This window comes from Pipistrellus kuhlii, unplaced genomic scaffold, assembly GCF_014108245.1.
Source record: "Pipistrellus kuhlii isolate mPipKuh1 unplaced genomic scaffold, mPipKuh1.p scaffold_m20_p_2, whole genome shotgun sequence".
Taxonomy (NCBI): Eukaryota; Metazoa; Chordata; class Mammalia; order Chiroptera; family Vespertilionidae; genus Pipistrellus; species Pipistrellus kuhlii.
The window spans coordinates 42,004,355-42,022,356 of record NW_023425515.1 but is presented as its reverse complement, the minus strand read 5'-3'; the positions used below and the strand labels follow the sequence as shown (position 1 = coordinate 42,022,356).

At 39.0% G+C, this 18,002-nt stretch overlaps 1 protein-coding gene and 1 long non-coding RNA gene across 2 annotated transcripts; both read left to right on the top strand.

Moving 5' to 3' along the window:
* Positions 1–1,438: 1,438 nt before the first annotated feature.
* CLDN1 (claudin 1) lies at positions 1,439–17,733 on the top strand. Its single transcript, XM_036444767.2, has 4 exons — positions 1,439–1,900; positions 10,752–10,916; positions 13,157–13,241; positions 15,141–17,733. The coding sequence occupies exons 1-4, from the start codon at positions 1,678–1,680 to the stop codon at positions 15,298–15,300; spliced, it is 633 nt and encodes a 210-aa protein (XP_036300660.1). The 5' UTR covers positions 1,439–1,677; the 3' UTR covers positions 15,301–17,733.
* Positions 1,911–5,579, top strand: LOC118722783. Its single transcript, XR_004989124.2, has 2 exons — positions 1,911–4,199; positions 4,436–5,579. It is a non-coding gene; the product is annotated as an uncharacterized LOC118722783 (long non-coding RNA).
* Positions 17,734–18,002: the final 269 nt, after the last annotated feature.

Here is an 18,002-nt window from a genome sequence, read left to right as displayed (position 1 = left end):
CACCTAAAACCTGAGGGGGTGACCACAGCCAGTCACTGCAAACCCTGAGCCAGAACCCAGACTCCAGACCTCCCAGCCCAGTCCTCTTTTTACTGTGGAGACACTTTTTAAATGTTCTCGCCTTCAGTGAATAACATCTGATAATTCAGTAGTGAAATACCTATGGAGGTGTGCATTGGGGAAGGTGGAGGGGGCATTGTCCTGGTCCCTCCTATAATGAGTTGATGCTCTAAATTTTAGAGTCTAAAACAAACTGCAGTGTGTGTGTGTGTGTGCGTGTGCGTGTGTGTGTGTGTGTGTGTGTAGGAGAGGGGGGAACCAGGCTGGTGTGTGTGTGTGTGTGTGTGTGTGTGTGTATAAATGGGGAACCAGGCTGGTATGTGTGTGGGTGTGTGTGTGTGTGTGTGTGTGTGTGTGTGTGTGTGTGTGTGTAAATGGGGCAACCAAGCTGGGGGTGTGTGTGGGTGTGTGTATGTGTTTGTGCAGGAGTGGGGGGAACCAGGCTGGTGCGTGTGTGTGTGTGTGTGTGTGTAAATGGGAGGACCAGGCTAGTATGTGTGTGTGGGTGTGTGTGTGTGTTTGTGTGTGTGTGCAGGGGTGGGGGACAGTAGACTGCATTTTCATGGCTATGATAATAAATTTAAGGACATATATATCAGTCTAGTTGAGATGTAGTAGAAAGCAGAGTGGGCTGAGAACCAAGAACTGGACATGCTGGTAACTTGCTGTGTGACTTTATGGAAATCATGTTTCCTTTCAGGGTTTCAGTTTCCCACTCTATAAAGTACTATAATATAATATAATACTATTTTTATTTATAATAATTTATAATAATAAAAAATTATATTGTAATATAATATAATATAATATAATATAATATAATATAATATAATATAATATAGCGTTCTGGGAGAGTCCTGGAAGGCAAGAGGGGGGTGGAGGGAGGGAAGGAGAAGGGGTAGGAAGCTGGACAAAAAGGGAGAGACAGGTGAGGGAGACGAAGGGAGGAGAGTAGAGATGGAGAATGCTTTTTAGTAAGTCAGTGAAAAAAAAAGTTGCAAATGGAAACTGTGGGTCTCATGAGGGCTTTTTTTTTTTTTTTTCAAGTTTTGCATGTTTAGTGTTTACACATACTTTGTCATTTGGGAGGAAATACAGATTGAATGAATGGCGAACTTGTGACGGCTAACTAGAGAAAAAAGAGCCAGGGGAGAAATGAGAGGGAGCAAGCACAGCTCGGGAGCACTAGGAATTCCCAATCCCACCCAGGAAGTCCTCACACCGCGCTGGACCCTTCAGCCCAGAGCACCTTGGCCAACGGGGCTGGAGCGCGGCCTCCCGCTTCCCCAGCGAGCCGCCCTGAAACCGCCAGGGGGCGCTGCGCCGCGGCCGGGCTGGGCGCGGGGCGGAGCTGCTTTAAATTGCGGCGCCCCGCAGGTTGGCGTCTCATTCCCTGAGCCTGGGAGTAGACACAGCTTCTCGCACTCGGACTCCAGCGCCAACACCCGGACTTGGACCCGGACCTAGAATTTCTCCAGCAGCGCCGCAAGGAGCAGGACTCCCCGCAGAAACTTCCCCCGCGCGGCTCCGCCACCCCCGGGAGCCCCGACGGAGCCTCTGCAAACTCCACCTGCTGCACCTGCCATCCCGGAGCCAGCCAGGGCGCCTGAGCGAGCCATGGCCAACGCGGGGCTGCAACTGCTGGGCTTCATCTTGGCCTTCCTGGGCTGGATCGGGGCCATCGCCAGCACAGCGATGCCTCAGTGGAAGGTTCACTCCTATGCGGGCGACAACATCGTGACAGCCCAGTCCATCTACGAGGGGCTGTGGATGTCCTGCGTGTCGCAGAGTACCGGGCAGATCCAATGCAAAGTTTTCGACTCCTTGCTGAACCTCAACAGTGAGTGCATTCCCCTCCCCCCACGGCTGGGATCCAAGCCCCCAGCCCCCAGAGCTTCCCTTCCATTCCGGGTAGAGGCCATCAGCTGATTCTGTTAGGTGATTACATGGTTGTCAGCCTTCAGTTGATCAAGTCTTCAGATCATGTTGAGAGGAAGTAGAAAGAGCTGCGCTTTGGGATAAGGGAGGTCCAGGACTAAGCTCTAGTTTTGCCTCTAATTCCCTGGGAAACACTTTTTCTCCTCCTCTAGGTGAGGCTTCATCTAAATTCTCATGAGAGTGGGTTGGAGATTGAGAGGTGAAGGCCAAACTCCAACCTGAGTTCTTAGGCCTCCCCTGGACATTCTGAGATTCTGTGTGAATTGGAGAGCGGTAGGGTGTGGACAAGAGAATAGTATGCCTTGAAAAGTTTGGAGCCCGGTAGTTTCTCATATTATTACATGGAGTGCCTCAACTTACGTTGAACTTGAAAGCTTTTTTTTCTTTTGATATTTAAGATGCAATAAGTGTATGGGGGCGCATTTGTGCCCCTTTTCATGACTTTTTAAAGAAGCCTCTTGAGATTCCCCTGAAGGTTTTCAAGTTGGGGATCTTCAGAGTAGCGGAGTTTGTAGGTTCTTCTGGAAAGTGAAGGTTACTCGTGGCAGGTAGGAAAAGGAAAGACAAAAAAGAAAAGTTCTGAATAAACTCCCATCATATTCTGAAGGGAAAGATGAAGATACTGAAGCAAAATGCCATTAAGGAGATACAGCAGAGGTCAGCTGCGGGGAGAATGCAGCACAAAAGAAGGGGTGGCTCTTCTCTCCAGGTTCCCACCTTCCGCAAAGGATGTTCTCTGTAATGGATGTTTGCTACTTACTTCTGTGGAAAGGTTCATGTAGAGAGAGATATTCCTAAGGATAGCGGGGAGAAAGAGGACAAAGACGGCTTTTTTCTTCTTATTATTATTACTTTTTAAATAAAGGCCTTTGAGTGCCTCTTCTGAAACTATTTAGATTCCCACTTGCCTAGGTAATCCCAGTTTATGGCTGGAGTAACTTCCTTGAGATATTACATTCGTTGTCATGTACAATAGCATGTGTCTGTTATGCCCTTGAACTACCTTGAAGAAAAGCTTCCTTAGTCTTTGCCTAGATAAACAAGCTTGCCCACTGGCCCCTTTATGGGCTGAGGGTGAGCGGTGACACCGCTCAAGTTTACTCCAGGTGCTTTGTTCACCTCCCTCATGTGGTTTTGTAAGAAGCCATATACTTGAGGGTTATTGAATTTGTTTAAATGTCTTGAACTCCTGTGGAATCTGGTTAGTCACTGTGGATGGTGGTTTTTGGTGTTGTCATTTTAGCTTTTCAAAGTCCCCATCTAGGACTTCTTTATGCCAAATATAACAAGTATATTAGGTATGCTCCTTTATATAATCACTGAATCTCCCCATGGAAAGATAAATATATGCAAGGAAATATTGTCAAGAATTTGGGGTGTCATATTGAGGCACTGGCAGATGGAGAAGGTTCTAAGGGCAATTCTAGAGAGATCTCTGATTCTTCTGATCAAAAGAGTTCATTTTCAAGGTGTTTAAATGGGTCTCTTTAACTTTCTTATATGGCCAATGGAATCAGATTGATTCGCATTGCAAATACTCAACCAGGTCATTCCTACCGATGATAACGTGGCAAAATGGTTTTTTTTTTTAATTATTATTATTATTAGTTACTAAAGCTATTACAGTTTTTGTGGAAGAATTAAACAATGTCCTCCTCGTCTCCCTACTACACATTTTGGAGATTTCTACCTATAAATATGTATGTTTAAACTCCAGGTCAGATTCCTATTTTCATTTTGGCTAAAGCCAGAGATTATTCAAGATGGGGCCGAGGCTTTTCTCTCAAAACCAATTCCCAGAAAAGGGAACCTTTGACTCATAGGCATTCTCCCCAACCTGCAAATGACTCATCGGATGCCTTTGGACGGAGTCCAGAGAACCTGTCTCCATTCCTCCACCTGGGCAGTGGTGCTCACACCCACCTTATGCAGAGACCTGGGTGATGATTCATTGACTGGTTTTGGTATAGTTCTGTCACTTCTGAATGTGAACAGGATTATCTGTGTGTATAAGTAGTCTTCCTTGTAAAAGATGGCATTCCTCGAAGTGCTTTTAGGTGAAAAGCTTGGCTAGAAGTTTCCTGAAATTGAACCTTGTTCTCTTTGTCAGTGGAGCCTACTTGACATCTTAGGGTTAAGATACAAGGATGTGTCAAGGCATTGTTCTCCTGCTCTAAATAGTGCCAGCTGTATAAAGAATAGTTCCAGCCGAAGCCGGTTTGGCTCAGTGGTAGAGTGTCAGTCTGCGAACTGAAGGGTCCCGGGTTCGATTCCGATCAAGGGCATGTGCATTGGTTGCGGGCACATCCCCGGTGGGGGGTGTGCAGGAGGCAGCTGGTCGATGTTTCTCTCTCATCGACGTTTCTGGCTCTCTATCTCTCTCCCTTCCTCTCTGTTAAAAATCAATAAAATATATTAAAAAAAAAAAAAAGAATAGTTCCAAAAGTGCCTAAAGAGATATAGTGTGCTCAAAACCATGTAGGAAATGAGACACAGGGTGTGTGTTTTATCTAGGTGGTTCTTGCAAAGCAGTTTATGAAAATGTACCTGAGGCCTTCCTGGGGAAACAAACGTTGCACTGTGCATTGTGGTTTTGCAATGGCAATTCCATCCAAGTACTTGGTATTTATTGTCATTGATGACTCCTGCAGCTGAAAGTTGGAATATACAAAAGAGAGTGGCAGATGCGGATGGAGTAGATTTTTTTTCTGGGCTACACTGTACATCTTGTCTTATTTTAACCCAGTTTTCAAACTTTTAGCAAGCTAGTGTCTAGTCTTGTGCTTAGTTAACTGCTGCTTCTTGCTTGGCTTTAATAGCTAGGGCTTTCCAAAGACTGGGATTCCCCAGGAGGCTGCATGGTAGGAGGTGTCTAAGCAGAGAAATAAGTAAGCGTTTTGTAAGAATGTTGTAGGCAAAATACAAGCACCAGACAAATGGGAGGTTAGACTAGACTCTCTTAAGTCACATCCAACTGTGGGATTCTGTAATTTGTTTATAAGCTCCTCTAACCTGCTCAACTTGCTTTGCATGAATCCACATGTGTGTAGGAGTGCTTAATGAGTATTGGTTGTCAGTGAGGTTGCCCAGTACTCTCACCATGATGTCAGGCTCGATCAAAGAGACAAAATCACTAATTTGGACAGACTTTGAAGCTTAGACAGAGAGAAAGGCACCCTTTACACTTCCCCATAGTATGGAGTATGCCTGCTGAACCGAGGGTGTTCAAGGAGTCATTGGTATTCAAATCTGTTCAAGAGTTTGATCTGACTCCTGGAATGAAAGATGTCAAAACAAAAATCCAGGCTTGAGATCAGAAGTTCTTAATCCTTTACCCTGGTTTTGTACTAACTAGTCATATGTTTAATGGTGAGCCACTTGGTCTCTCTGGGCTATAGTCTCCCCATTTATAAAATAGGGCAGTGTAGGGGGGATGGTGAGCTGAATCCATTGTTTATTCCTCTCTTCAACAAATGTGAGCTGTCTTGCTCCTGGGAATGCAACTAAGATGATATATAAGGTGCTAAAGTTGATTTCTTCCAGTGCCAACACTCTTTGTAACTAACTGTTGTGATTGAGGGGAAACGTTAAGTGGCACAGTTAAGTTTTCCTTGTTTGGGATGGTAAGTGGCATAGAGGAAATATAGACACATAAATGTAATTGTGAGGCAGTTACTTGAAGGAAGGAAAGAAGAAAGGAAGGAGGATGAGAGGAAGGGAGGGAATGATGGAAGAAGGAAGGGAGAGAGGGATGGAGGGAGGGATGGAGGGAGGGAAGAAAGGAGGGAGGGAGGGAAGGAAGGAGGGGAGAAAAGAAAAGAAAAAAGAAAAGAAAAGAAAAGAAAAGAAAAGAAAAGAAAAAGGGAAGGGGAAGGGAGGGGAGGGGAGGGGAGGGGAGGGGAGGGAAGGGAAGGGAAGGGAAGGCAAGGGAGCTAAAACTTGTTAGGACATTCCAAAAAGTGGTAAGTCCTGCCTCATTCCAGATCACTTCAGTTTCTGACTGTGCTGGTGTCCTGAGGTTACACCCAATGGCCACCAGCTCAGGCAACAATAAAATGGAAATGCTAATAAGGACTCCTTGAGAAACTTTGAACTTGAGTAAAAGGGAGATTTAACAAGTAAAAAGGCCAGGGAAGTATAGTTCTGTGATGAGATCATTTAATTGCAGAGACTAGAGCAGTTTTGCTCTAGTGACCCAATGTTCAGTTTATTGATTTCCCTATTACTTATTAAGCCACCACTGATGCAAAGAGGAACTATGTGAGAATGCAGATATACTTAAAATCTATGTTGTTTATGAAGTACACAGAGTAGCAATTTAATAATATGGCCAGTAAGTAGCATGAACAATGCCAGAAATTTAAAGAAGATTCTATTCCTTGTATAGTAAAACTTTAGAAAAATCTAAAAAAAAATATCACTTGGCTGTGCTTGTCTTTCTACACTTAATTTTCATCATCCTAACTATAGTGGATCAGTCATTTCTAACTAATTTCTTGTCTTGTAAGTAGAAGTCTTTTGAAGTATTATTTTTCAGATCATACTTTCAAGTTACAAGTAGTAAGAACTTCATAGAGAGTCTTTAATCTCAAGATTATCAGTCTAGCTGAGTATAATTAAAAGACTGCCTTCTCCGTGTATTGCTGAATAGTGATGAGAAACAATGGTTTAGCTTCTCAAATGTTTGCAAACATTTTCTCTGCAGACAACTTTAGTCCATTATAATAGTATTATAGAGGTATCTACCAATTTAAAGGGCCAAGAAAAGAACACATTTGCTTTTAGATTTGATTTAATCAGACCAGATCAGAGTTAGTAGTCCAAAACTATACTGTACCTCCCTAACCCAAATTTTTATTTTGTACCTTTTAAACATTTTTCAATTTCTCTGTCCTGCTGATCATCATTCCACTAAGAAGAAAAAAAAAAACTTCCTTGGAAGATCATAAAATTTGTAAAATTAAAACAAATCAGATTAAGCAAAAAGTATGAATTTTTCCTCCCTGTATGAGTTATTAGCTTTTAATGTTCTAAACTAAGTCTGGTTTTATACAGTATGATTTTAGCATCCCTGGCTCTCTAAGGAGGCATTTCTCAGGATTTTTTTCCAAAGGTTAAGCTTAACACAAGATAGTATTTTTTAATGATTTTATTAGTAGAATTTTAAAGGATAAAGACATGTTCTAATTTAAATTCATTGAACACACATAGCATAATCTATATAGTTTGTCAGGTACCAGTTTTAGTGCTTTGGGTGGGAACATGAACAAATATCTGATCCAAGTCTTCAAGGAGCTCACAATTATATATTATGGGTATCTGACTTAGAAGACTTCCATGGATATTAATTTGAAGAATTCTTCTGGTTCCAGCTTAAAACTGTGCAATTTAGATTCTATCTGTGCATAAAACCTTCCTAACTTCTAACACACTTGCTCACCTTGATTTTTAAACCACTATTATATACACTCAGTATGATTGTCAGCCTTTTTCATTTTTATTTTTACATCCCTCCCCCCACCACCATCATGATAGTTAAGAATTAATCCAAATGTCTACAATGAAGCAAAATGAGATTTTATGTTTGATGTCTATCTAGTATTGTAAAATATAAAGAAATATCCTAGGTCAATGGATGCCAAGGTCATAAATTGAAAAAAAAATACTGCTTTGCAAAATAGCACTATTGCTTTATCAGATTTTTAAAAAAATGAAACATGAATCTCTTGCTCTGTAAGGTTTAGATAAGTCTTAACTACAGTTTTTTCCTCCTTTATTTTTGTGCATTATACAAGCAAGCCATTATTCTATAAAGAAAAAATAAAACATACTAGGCTTTGTCCCCTCCTGCAGAGAAACTTTGTAAAATAAGTGGAAGAGTAAAATGGGTATGGCATGAATCAAATGTGTGTTTGTAGGGTCGGGTCAGGGGGGAGGATGAGAATTTAAAGGGGATGAAATCTAGCAATGAAAATTGTGAATCTTAGATCATTCCAGGTGAGTGCAAAGGGAGCTTTGAAGTAGTGTATCCATGTGTGCTCCCTGCCTGCATGACTTTATCCAGACCTGACTCATGAGACTGAGGCCCATAGACTCCTCGTGAAGAACACCTTGTGATCCAAGTGCTCAGACTTGCCAGACTGGTGGCCTGCTGCTTTTACGTGAAACACACACCAGAATGATTATTATGGAAGCTGGGTTTGGTTGGAGGCCCTGCAGCTCCAACAAAGTGGAAAGCTTGGAGAGAGATCAAAGAAAGAAACAAAAGTGATGAATAAAGAGTCAGGAAATGGAGTATTCATAAAAAAACAAAGTGAAGGTGGCTGAGAAGTGTAGGAGCCTATGCATATTTGAAGGGCTAGCATAGGAAAAATGTTGGCTGTGCCCTCTATACCAAGGGTAAGTATCTCATCACCCCTTCTTTAAGACCCTCCAGTGACTTTTTGTTACACTTAGAATCAACTCCAAACACTTTACCCTAACTTGCAAAGCCCTGCCTGACTTACATCTCTGCTCACTTTGCTAAACCCACCTCATTTTACTTTCCACATCCTATCACCCGCCAGGAGAGTGACCAGCTGTCCCTGTTGGTGCAGGATTGAGGGTCTTTCCTAGATATGGGACAGGTAGTTTTATTTTTATTTTTAATTTTTTTTTTTATTGACAGTATTAGAGATGTCCTCCATTTCTCCCTTTTGGCCCCATCCACCCAGTCCCTGCCCCACCCAGGCCTTCACCAAACTATTGTCCATGTAGCACAAGTAGTTTTAAAACCAAGATAGACCCTAGGTCACCCTATCCTGGCATGTGGATCATCTCCTCTGTCAATATTCCTTTGCTTTAAATGATTGCCTTCTGAGTGGAATTTGAAATCTGTGTTGTGTACAAGAGCTTAGATGTTGTATTTTCATTTTCCTTCTTAGTAATGATTGATTGTCTTTGCAAAAACATTTGGTAAATTAGAAGGAAAGACACACCCAATAGTGGAGTCCTTGGTACTTTCCTCTTCCACCACTGTGGAATATGTATTTTGATTCAGCAGCTCTTATACCACACTGGAATCTTAAGATAAGTGTATAGGTAGGGTGCATGTATACCCACACACACTTATAAAGGGGAGTGTCTCTGGTTTGCCTTTTACTTAAATCAAACAAAAATGTATTTTGGCTTCCAAAATATCTCTCAAATACAGGAAAAAAAAAACATTTGCTACTTCTTAGATAGAGGTTACTATGATTTTATCAGAGTTTGGTTATGGCTGGAATGAAAATATAAAAGAAATAAAAATTGAATGATGTTTTAGATCTTAGTGTTAATTAGGATTGGTAATTCAAGGTCTCAGCTCTGAAAATACTAAGACTGAGCCTAGGTCTCAATTAGACAGTGAGATATAGAACCTTTCTATCATGTCAGCTACTTTTGAAGAGCATCAAGAGGTCAACTAGCCAGTTTTGCTCAGTGGATAGAGCACTGGCCTGTGGACTGAAGGGTCCGCGTTCAACTCTGGCCAAGGGCATTTGCCCAGGTTGTGGGCTTGATCCCCAGAGAGGGGCATGTAGGAGGCAGCCAATCAATGATTCTCTCTCATCATTGATGTTTCTATCTCTCTCTCCCTCCTTCCCACTCTGCCATAAAAATATATATTTTTAAAAAAATAAGTCAATTGTTCCAACTCTCTGATAAGAGATACCATCATTCACACTTTACATAATAGAATCATGGTCCCAAAGAATAATAAGTAGCTTACTGAAGATAGCATGGTTTGGTTTGATGTAAATAGTATTTATATATGCAGAAATACTTATCACATGTAAGTCCTGCCAGTGAGATAATGATCTTTATATGAAGGAGGAAGTAAATCTAGAATTAATCAAACTCATCTCACCAGCATAGCTTCACCTTGTTTTCTTTAAGTTTGTGCCTTTATGCCACAATGATGGTGTCATGATTTTACCCTTTAGGAAACATACTGGCAAAACCTCTGAACCCTGTCCCCATCTGTGTGATCATGACTTAACTTAGCAATGACAATAACAGGAAATCAGAAAATGAATGGAACCCTGAGAAATGTTACCTTGAATTATTGTCTGCTATTTGACTACATGACAATGGACATAGTCACGGTGACAGCTCTGAATATGAATCCACTATGTTCTAAAGTAACATGGGAAAGGTTATTTAGTTTTGTTCAAAAAAAATGACACTCATATTTCCCATCCTCACCTCAGCCACTTGAGATACAAATGCTGTTTATTCAGCCATGATAATCAAAGAAAAATTCATTTCTTATCTTCCCAACTCACCTGTCTTTTCTGAAGTCTGATGGCAGGGGTATAAAGCTGTTGACTACAATCCAAGATATATTAATGTTATAAATGGTTTAACATTAAGGATAAAACATGATTGTATTTCAGAATTAAAATACTCCATTAGTAAGGATTAAAGATGTATTAGATCTGCTAACCCTATTCAACCAGATCATTCATTTTCCAGAGGAATTTGAATTTAATGTTGAAAACATAAAAGGTTAGAGCCTAAGGGTTTCTTATCCATTATCCAGCCGGTTGTTTGGTTTTCTGGAGAAGAAACTATGTTGCTTATGTACAAAAATATAACTAGAACTGGGGTCTCCTGACTCCCAGTTTAATTTTCTTTCTTTCATACAACATTAAAATATACTTGGTCTTTTACCACTCTTCTCTTATTGATCTATATATGATTAATTTTTCATGTTCTAAAATATTTTCTGCCAGGTACTTTGCAAGCAACCCGTGCCTTGATGGTGGTTGGCATCCTGCTGGGACTAATAGCTATCTTTGTGGCCACTGTTGGTATGAAGTGTATGAAGTGCCTGGAGGAGGATGAGGTCCAAAAGATGCGGATGGCTGTCATTGGAGGTGTGATATTTCTTATTGCAGGTAAGACAGGCCCTGCCCCCCTTTCTAAACTCTCTCTGGCATGGTTTTATCTTACTAAACCGTATCTGGCATGGCTTGAGATTTAGCTTTCCATTTCCTTAGACAATGTTGGATGTCTTGGCACTTGAATTGATTTATTTCAGTCCTTTTAAAATCTGAATACATAGAAACCTTAAGTCCAGCTGACTTTCACATTGTCAAAGGAGCCAAATGAAAATTTGAGATCTGTGCTCACAGTGGACAGATCTATTATTCTTTCTGGTTTCAGTTGCCAACCGGTTTTTAGAACCAGTTTCCCCAGGTAAAGAGCAAGATCTCCTATCTAGCAAACCCTCAGGAACAACTCTATTTACATAGAGAATTTTCATGGTATCCCCACGGACAACATATGGCAAGGATGGGGAGCAGTAAGAAGGAATATAAAGAATGTGTGAATCACATAGGTGTGTGAGGAATGGATGGGGTTGGGATTATTAGAGGAAAATGGGAACATCATTTCAGTTGGGTAGATCTGATTCCAAAATAAACAGGATGTACCCATAAGTCAGTGAAGAGAAAGGCCAATTGGAGTGTAGGTGGAAGGTGGAATGGAGTGGAGGTAGGAAATTGGGTTAAACGAATTAAGAGTGAAAATGATACAGAGAGGCCTTGAAAAAGACCTTTATATATTTGTTGACTTACTGAAGTGTTGTTTATTGAGTTAGATGTGTGACCTTTAAGAAAATAAGAACCAAAGAAAGGTATGGCAGTTCCATTTTAGTGTTATAATAAGCTTCTTTTAAATAAGGTTTTATGTATGTGTATAAAATAGTATTTAATATATATATAGTCTATTTTTAAATAAACTATTATATACAGTACATAATTCATATATATATAGTAGTTTATTGGTTTAAAATGAAACCAATGATATATCTATCACTAGGAGAAACTAGAATTACACTTTTTTTTCTCATTTCCTCTTTGATAAAAGACCTTGTAGGGTCCTTTGCCCCCGCATGATATGGGATTTAACCAATAATGAAGAGTTCCTGTGGCTTTGCCAAAGATTTGGCTAGTTGAAAGTCACCAGTCTTTCAGTTTTCCAAATTAGCCTTCCCATCCCCCCTGCAAAAAACCACACACACCCATGGATGGTGTTTAATTTAATTCCAAAAAGTTTAATTTTAGAGGCTATGAATAAATTTAATTTAATTCCAAAAAGTTTAATTTCAAAGGCTAGGAATAAATTTACTGCATAGCACCCTTCTTTTGCTTACCTTTTTCTAACTTCCCTGAATGATTGTATCACGCCCAGCTCAGTTTAGTAAGGGATTTCCTAGGGAATGAGGGCTGAAAGTCCAAAGTAATCTCATGATGCATCTGAGCAGCCAAAAGCACTTGTGTTTTCTGTCAAGTATTAGAGGAAATTAACTTGGACACATTGTTTTTTGAGATGGAGGAAAATGGAGCATTGAAAATTTTAATCTATCTATATTGATGGTTTCTTAGAATTACTATGAAAGGAAGTTATTTAATTTATTTGGATTAGAAAAATAAAAATATTTTATACTTGTTAAAAATGATAGAAAAATTATTTTGGTATTACTAAAATATGAAATAAATGGAAAATTGGGAATGTACTGTATACATTTACCTGTAGCATCACCTCAGCAAAACTCAAGGCAGTATCTGGCAGGTCTGGCCAATGGTGCAGTAGGAATTTGGGTGGTCTGGACCATTCTGAGACAAATTCTGCTCTTCCTGCTATCTAGCTACTTACTTTCCTTTTGATTCTACAGAAATGTAAATTTTGCTCTTTGGTCAAGAAGAATATAGAAGAGTTTTCATTTCCCCCTTTTCAAGTGACTCCTATATAGTAATGAGGACATTGGTTTTATGAAAAGTAGTTTAGTACACTAATGTGTAATAATATCTTTGAAGATCATAAATGACATGAACCTCCTGAATTGTTTCTAAAAATGCTTTATTGGTATCAGTAACCTTGAACTATAAATGAATAAGATGACAGAGAACAACCTATGCCTAACTCTGACCTAATGTTTTGGTCTGTCTTAACAGAATACTTGGAATAAAACAGGTTTTAACTTCTAATCTCCCTAAATTAAAATCGACTAAATTCAAAATGTCAGCCTTATTGGTGAGATTTAATTCTTATAAAATCCTTATCAATGTAATGGGCTGTATATTTATGCTCAATGTTCCATAATGATTAAGTCTTTTGTTTTTAATTTCTCTAGGTCTAGCTGCTTTAGTTGCCACAGCATGGTATGGCCACAGAATTGTTCAAGAATTCTATGACCCCATGACACCAGTCAATGCCAGGTAATGCTATTCATGTGTAAAATAGCTTGTTTTCTGAGAAAAGACTCTTTTTATGTTCTGCAAAGTCCAGCTAGTGCCACAGCTTCCCAGATTTGCTTTCTGGAATTTTATGTCAAACTTAAAAATAATTTGAATAGCCTGTGACTCATGTTAAAATGAATTTGTAATTGCTTTAACAGCCTGTATGAATGATAGAACATATTTGAGGTAGAAAAGTTGCAAGCTTTATATTTTGCAACTGTGCTCGGCCTTTTCTCTTTTTTTAATATTAATAAATATATTAATAAATTTGAAATGTGCTTTTTGAAGTCTGTTGTGATGTTTACAACACTTAGTTGTGATTATTTGTAACTAACACACAGCTTATGATTGAAAAAATAGTACTTACTACTCTATGCCTTAATGAATACTACTTTTTTTCAATAGTTCATTTTTATTTATGAAAATAAGTTTAATTTATTTATGAAAAAATAAGTTGTGATGCTACTTTAAAAATTTCTGTTCCACCACAACAATAAAATTGACTTTCCAAAGGTCAACTTTCATAATATGACAAGATGTGGGAGTTCAAGGGCTGATTCCTGGCTCTCATGTAACAGCACTCTTTGATCAGCGAAAAGGCTCTTTGTCTCACTGTGTTCATGTCTTTAAAGCCTAATAACTACATTCGGAGTCAGGATGTTAAAATGTAATTATTGTTTGTGTCAGGATGAATAGATGAAAAATCCCAGTGGTTGGACAGATAAGGAGGATATACATTGCAATGATTGTGTTGGAGCCCTTCCCATTAGATTTACAATGTAGGGATAGAGACTGCTGGAGGTCAATAGGCTAACATTTTACTAGTAATGAATGTGAGAGCAGTTTATAAATTGCCAGGCAGGGCACACATGTTATTTTTATGTCTCACGTGATCCTGAAAAGAGACCAGTAAGGGAGATTGGATTATCCCCCTTTAAGAGAAGCAGAAACTGAGGTTGAGAAGTGAAATTACCAGCATATAATTGCAACAGTTGAGAGTTTGCATTTGGATCCGAACCCAGGCCTCATAATTCTAGATATAGCTTTCTCTACTTTTGTTGTCTACTATCAGACACAGATCCTCTCCCCCAAGAGTCTGGCTTAATACATCCACTTAGATCAGCTTAATCTAGAATGCTCCATAGATTGCTTAGAAGTCTTTTTTTCTAAACCATAAATTTCATATTTCAGTGTTTATAGGTACATGGGATCAACTATTAAACACTCTAATGGGTGCCCTGGCCAGTTTGGCTCAATGGATAAAGCATTGGCCCATGGACTGAAGGGTCCTGGGTTCAATTCTAGTCAAGGGCACATACCTTAGTTGCAGGCTCAATCAAGGGCATGTATTCTAGTTGCACTGTAGGAAACCAATCCATGTGTCTCTCTCACACCAATGTTTCTCTCTGTCTCTCCTCCCTCCCACTTCTCTAAAAAATCAATGGAAAAATATATCCTCATGTGAGGATTAACAACAACAAAAAACTCTAATGGTCTAGCACTTTAGGAGTTTGTTTTTATAGAATATGGTTTCTATGTGGTGATAGAACGACTTGTTAAGCTCAAACCTAGGAATCATTGTTCAAACCTGATTCCTAAAGTATCGATATATAAAGATGTTTTACCAGTCTCCTACACATGGAAAAGTCTTTGGAAATTTTTGTGCAATTGACCCAGTGTTGCATGCTGTATTGCCTGATGTACTATTGCAAATGCAATGTAAACATTCTTGTGTGTGCAAGCGCAAACCTGAAAGTACTTCCCCCGGGGATCATGGGGGATTGTTTTCAGTGGGGGGAAAACATGAGATTTCTAATTACACTAGGAAACTTTCCAGTGATTCATTGATTAAGCAGATGTGTTATCTTTTCCTCTCAGGTATGAATTTGGTGCAGCTCTCTTCACTGGCTGGGCTGCTGCTTCTCTCTTGCTTCTGGGAGGTGGCCTACTTTGCTGCTCCTGCCCCCGGAAAACATCTTACCCAACACCACGGCCTTATCCCAAGCCTGCGCCTTCCAGTGGGAAAGACTACGTGTGACACAGAAGCAAAGCGAGACAGCCCTGGAACAAACAGAAAATGGACATTGAAATACTATAAGACTTTAAGACCTTGAACTTTGACTATTGTCCTCTGAACTGTGGTGTTATTAAAAAACAACACTTTTTTTTTAATACCCATTGCTAAAAATGACTAAGTCTTATATCTTGCTTTAATACAGGGGGAAAAGCTTTTTCCAAGAGAATTACTGCTTCCCACTGAGAAATCATCTCAAATGTGGGGAGGGGTGCTCCTTAATTATAGATATGTATATAGACATGTTTTTCTATAAAAATTAGTTAGTAAAATTTCTTATGTTGGTAACAACATAGTTAAAATATATCTAAAAAAAATATATATATATATATATATTTAAGTCTATATTGATTGAATAAGCAATTTCTTTGGTATATGCCTCTTTTTTCTATATGTGCACATATATAATAGGTCAGATATCATTTACCCTCCTTCATCAGCTTTTAGAGTCTTTGACATAAGACTTAAACTGCTAAAGCAAGTATAAATTCTGCCTGTTCCTCACATGTGCCCTTTTCATGTAATTATTTTCCTTTTTTTTTTTTACCATGATCTTAACAACACTTGCTTTGTCATCAGTCAGTTGTTCTTCACACCTTTATTTGTTTTGTTTTTTTACTAGGTTGGACTTGACTTTTAAATCTAACAACATATTTCCTAAGGATATTATTTAATTTCTAAAATTAATAAGTTTCTCTTACAACTCAGAGCTTTGGGGCAAATCTTTCTGCATGGCCAGATGATATGCTCCTGTTTACCTTCCCACCTCATCTCTGTATTTTGACCTGTAACACTCTAGTTTGCTTTGAAAATATTTGCTTTTTTGAGCAAGTGTGCACTGCTTTCTAAGTGTTGTAACACAATTTCATTGATTGAATTTTTAAGGTACTTATTTACCGTTTATTCCTCCAAACTACCTTTTATGCCCTCCCCCCTCTCTCCTCAGCTGTATGCTTTCTCATAGGTAATTATCATATAGTTACCTGTATGTTTGGTCTGTTTTTCTGCATGAAGTGCTAGATGTTCTGTAGTGATAATCTGGTGACAAATATTCTCTCTGAAGTTGTCAGCAAGTCACTTGTTCTTTCTCCTCTTTTCCCATCTGTTAAATTGAGATAATGATACTTAACTAGCTGGTGGAGGTGGTGTGAGTATTAATTAGTTGGTGTTATGCTCATTCTTTAAACATGAAATATGTCTGAGTAGTGTTTTTATTTGCTCAATTGGTGGTTAGAACTCATTGAGCCAAACCTGCACACACCTTCACATTGTCCATGCCTTCCTTTCTACCCGAGACCATTTTCTTTCTCTCAGCTGCACCAATCATGTTGTTGGTGCTCTGTTTCATTTTAACAATTGCTCTTAGTTTTGCAGTAAGTGGAAAATGCTTCTCTACTGGAGCAAGATGATGTAATGAAAAGGGAGTTGGTGTTTGTGTCTGGAGACCTGATTTGAGTCTTGGTGCTATCAGTTACTGTCTGAGTTGGCCTAGATTTATTGTTTCATCTGTAAAAAAGGGATTGTGATTCCTGACCTGCCTAACTTGCAGGGCTTTTGTGAGACTCTAGTAAGATAGAATATGTGCAAATGTGGTTTGTTAGGTGAAAAGTGCTATAATAAAGAAAAGAACTAAGGAATTTACATGCATACATTTGGGTTTGTTTATTTTTCAAATTATTGAAAAAGGAGAAATTTTAAGGAATGAGTTTCTTGCCATAACCAATCTCTCAAGTAATGAGACACTAATGAAGTGGATTCTAAGGAAGTCAATTTCTTCAGTGTGACCTAATTTTTTATTTTTATTTTTTGGCTAAGCTTTTCTCCTCTTAGACCTAGGACAAGTCTGCAGGTGTAGTAGGTAAAACAGAAGTGTAAATATTGGCAAAGCCAAAGTATGGACGATTTTTTGAATTATAATAACTTTCAAGGTTATTCAAGGTGAATATCTGTTAAGTGATGCCTTCTGACTTAGTGCTGTTAGGTGTTGCTAACACTGATTGTTCAATTTGGGAATGGTCATTCATAGTGAAACCACATAGGAAAGTTATACAGAGGATTGTAACATTTGAGGATTTGAACCTAGTAACTTTCAGTCTTCCAACCTGAGTCTATGCTTCTAGGAGGTATAACTCAGAGAGCTTTTGCAACACACATAAATCCTAATGCATGTGGTTTACTAATTGCTAAATTCTGCAAAATCAGTCCATAATCCAAAATCACTACCAGGATTGTTACACTGGAAGTTAGTCAATTTTGATATTTTTATATTCTGCTACTGTACCTGAAACAAACCCAATGGATATTTTGGGATTTTGTAATGGAACTTTGTATAAAGCATTATTCTTTTTCAATAATTGTTGGGTGTTTTTTTTTTTAAAATAAAAACATAGATCATTGGCTTGTTTTTCTAATTATCATTTCAAAATTGCCATGCTTGGAAGAGAAGAGGACTTGGGATAAAATCTACCTCGATCTAAGAGCTATGGGCCTCTGGGTCATCTGTCATATACTTGAGTGACTCCATCTATTAGAATGCCCTGTTTTTCTCAAACTGAATTCCTTCACCATCAAAGCTGGTGATAGGGGAGGATGCCAAAAGAAGTTAGTTGATTTCCCTTAACAACAACAGCAACAACAACAACAACAAAAAGTGTGTGGGGGGGGAG

Excerpts from the sequence above, each read along its gene's own strand:
- CLDN1 (XM_036444767.2), top strand. The coding sequence starts at position 1,678 with ATGGCCAACGCGGGGCTGCAACTGCTGGGCTTCATCTTGGCCTTCCTG. Across the intron at positions 10,917-13,156 it reads TGTGATATTTCTTATTGCAG|GTCTAGCTGCTTTAGTTGCC; the intron begins GTAAGACAGGCC and ends TAATTTCTCTAG. Across the intron at positions 13,242-15,140 it reads ATGACACCAGTCAATGCCAG|GTATGAATTTGGTGCAGCTC; the intron begins GTAATGCTATTC and ends TTTTCCTCTCAG.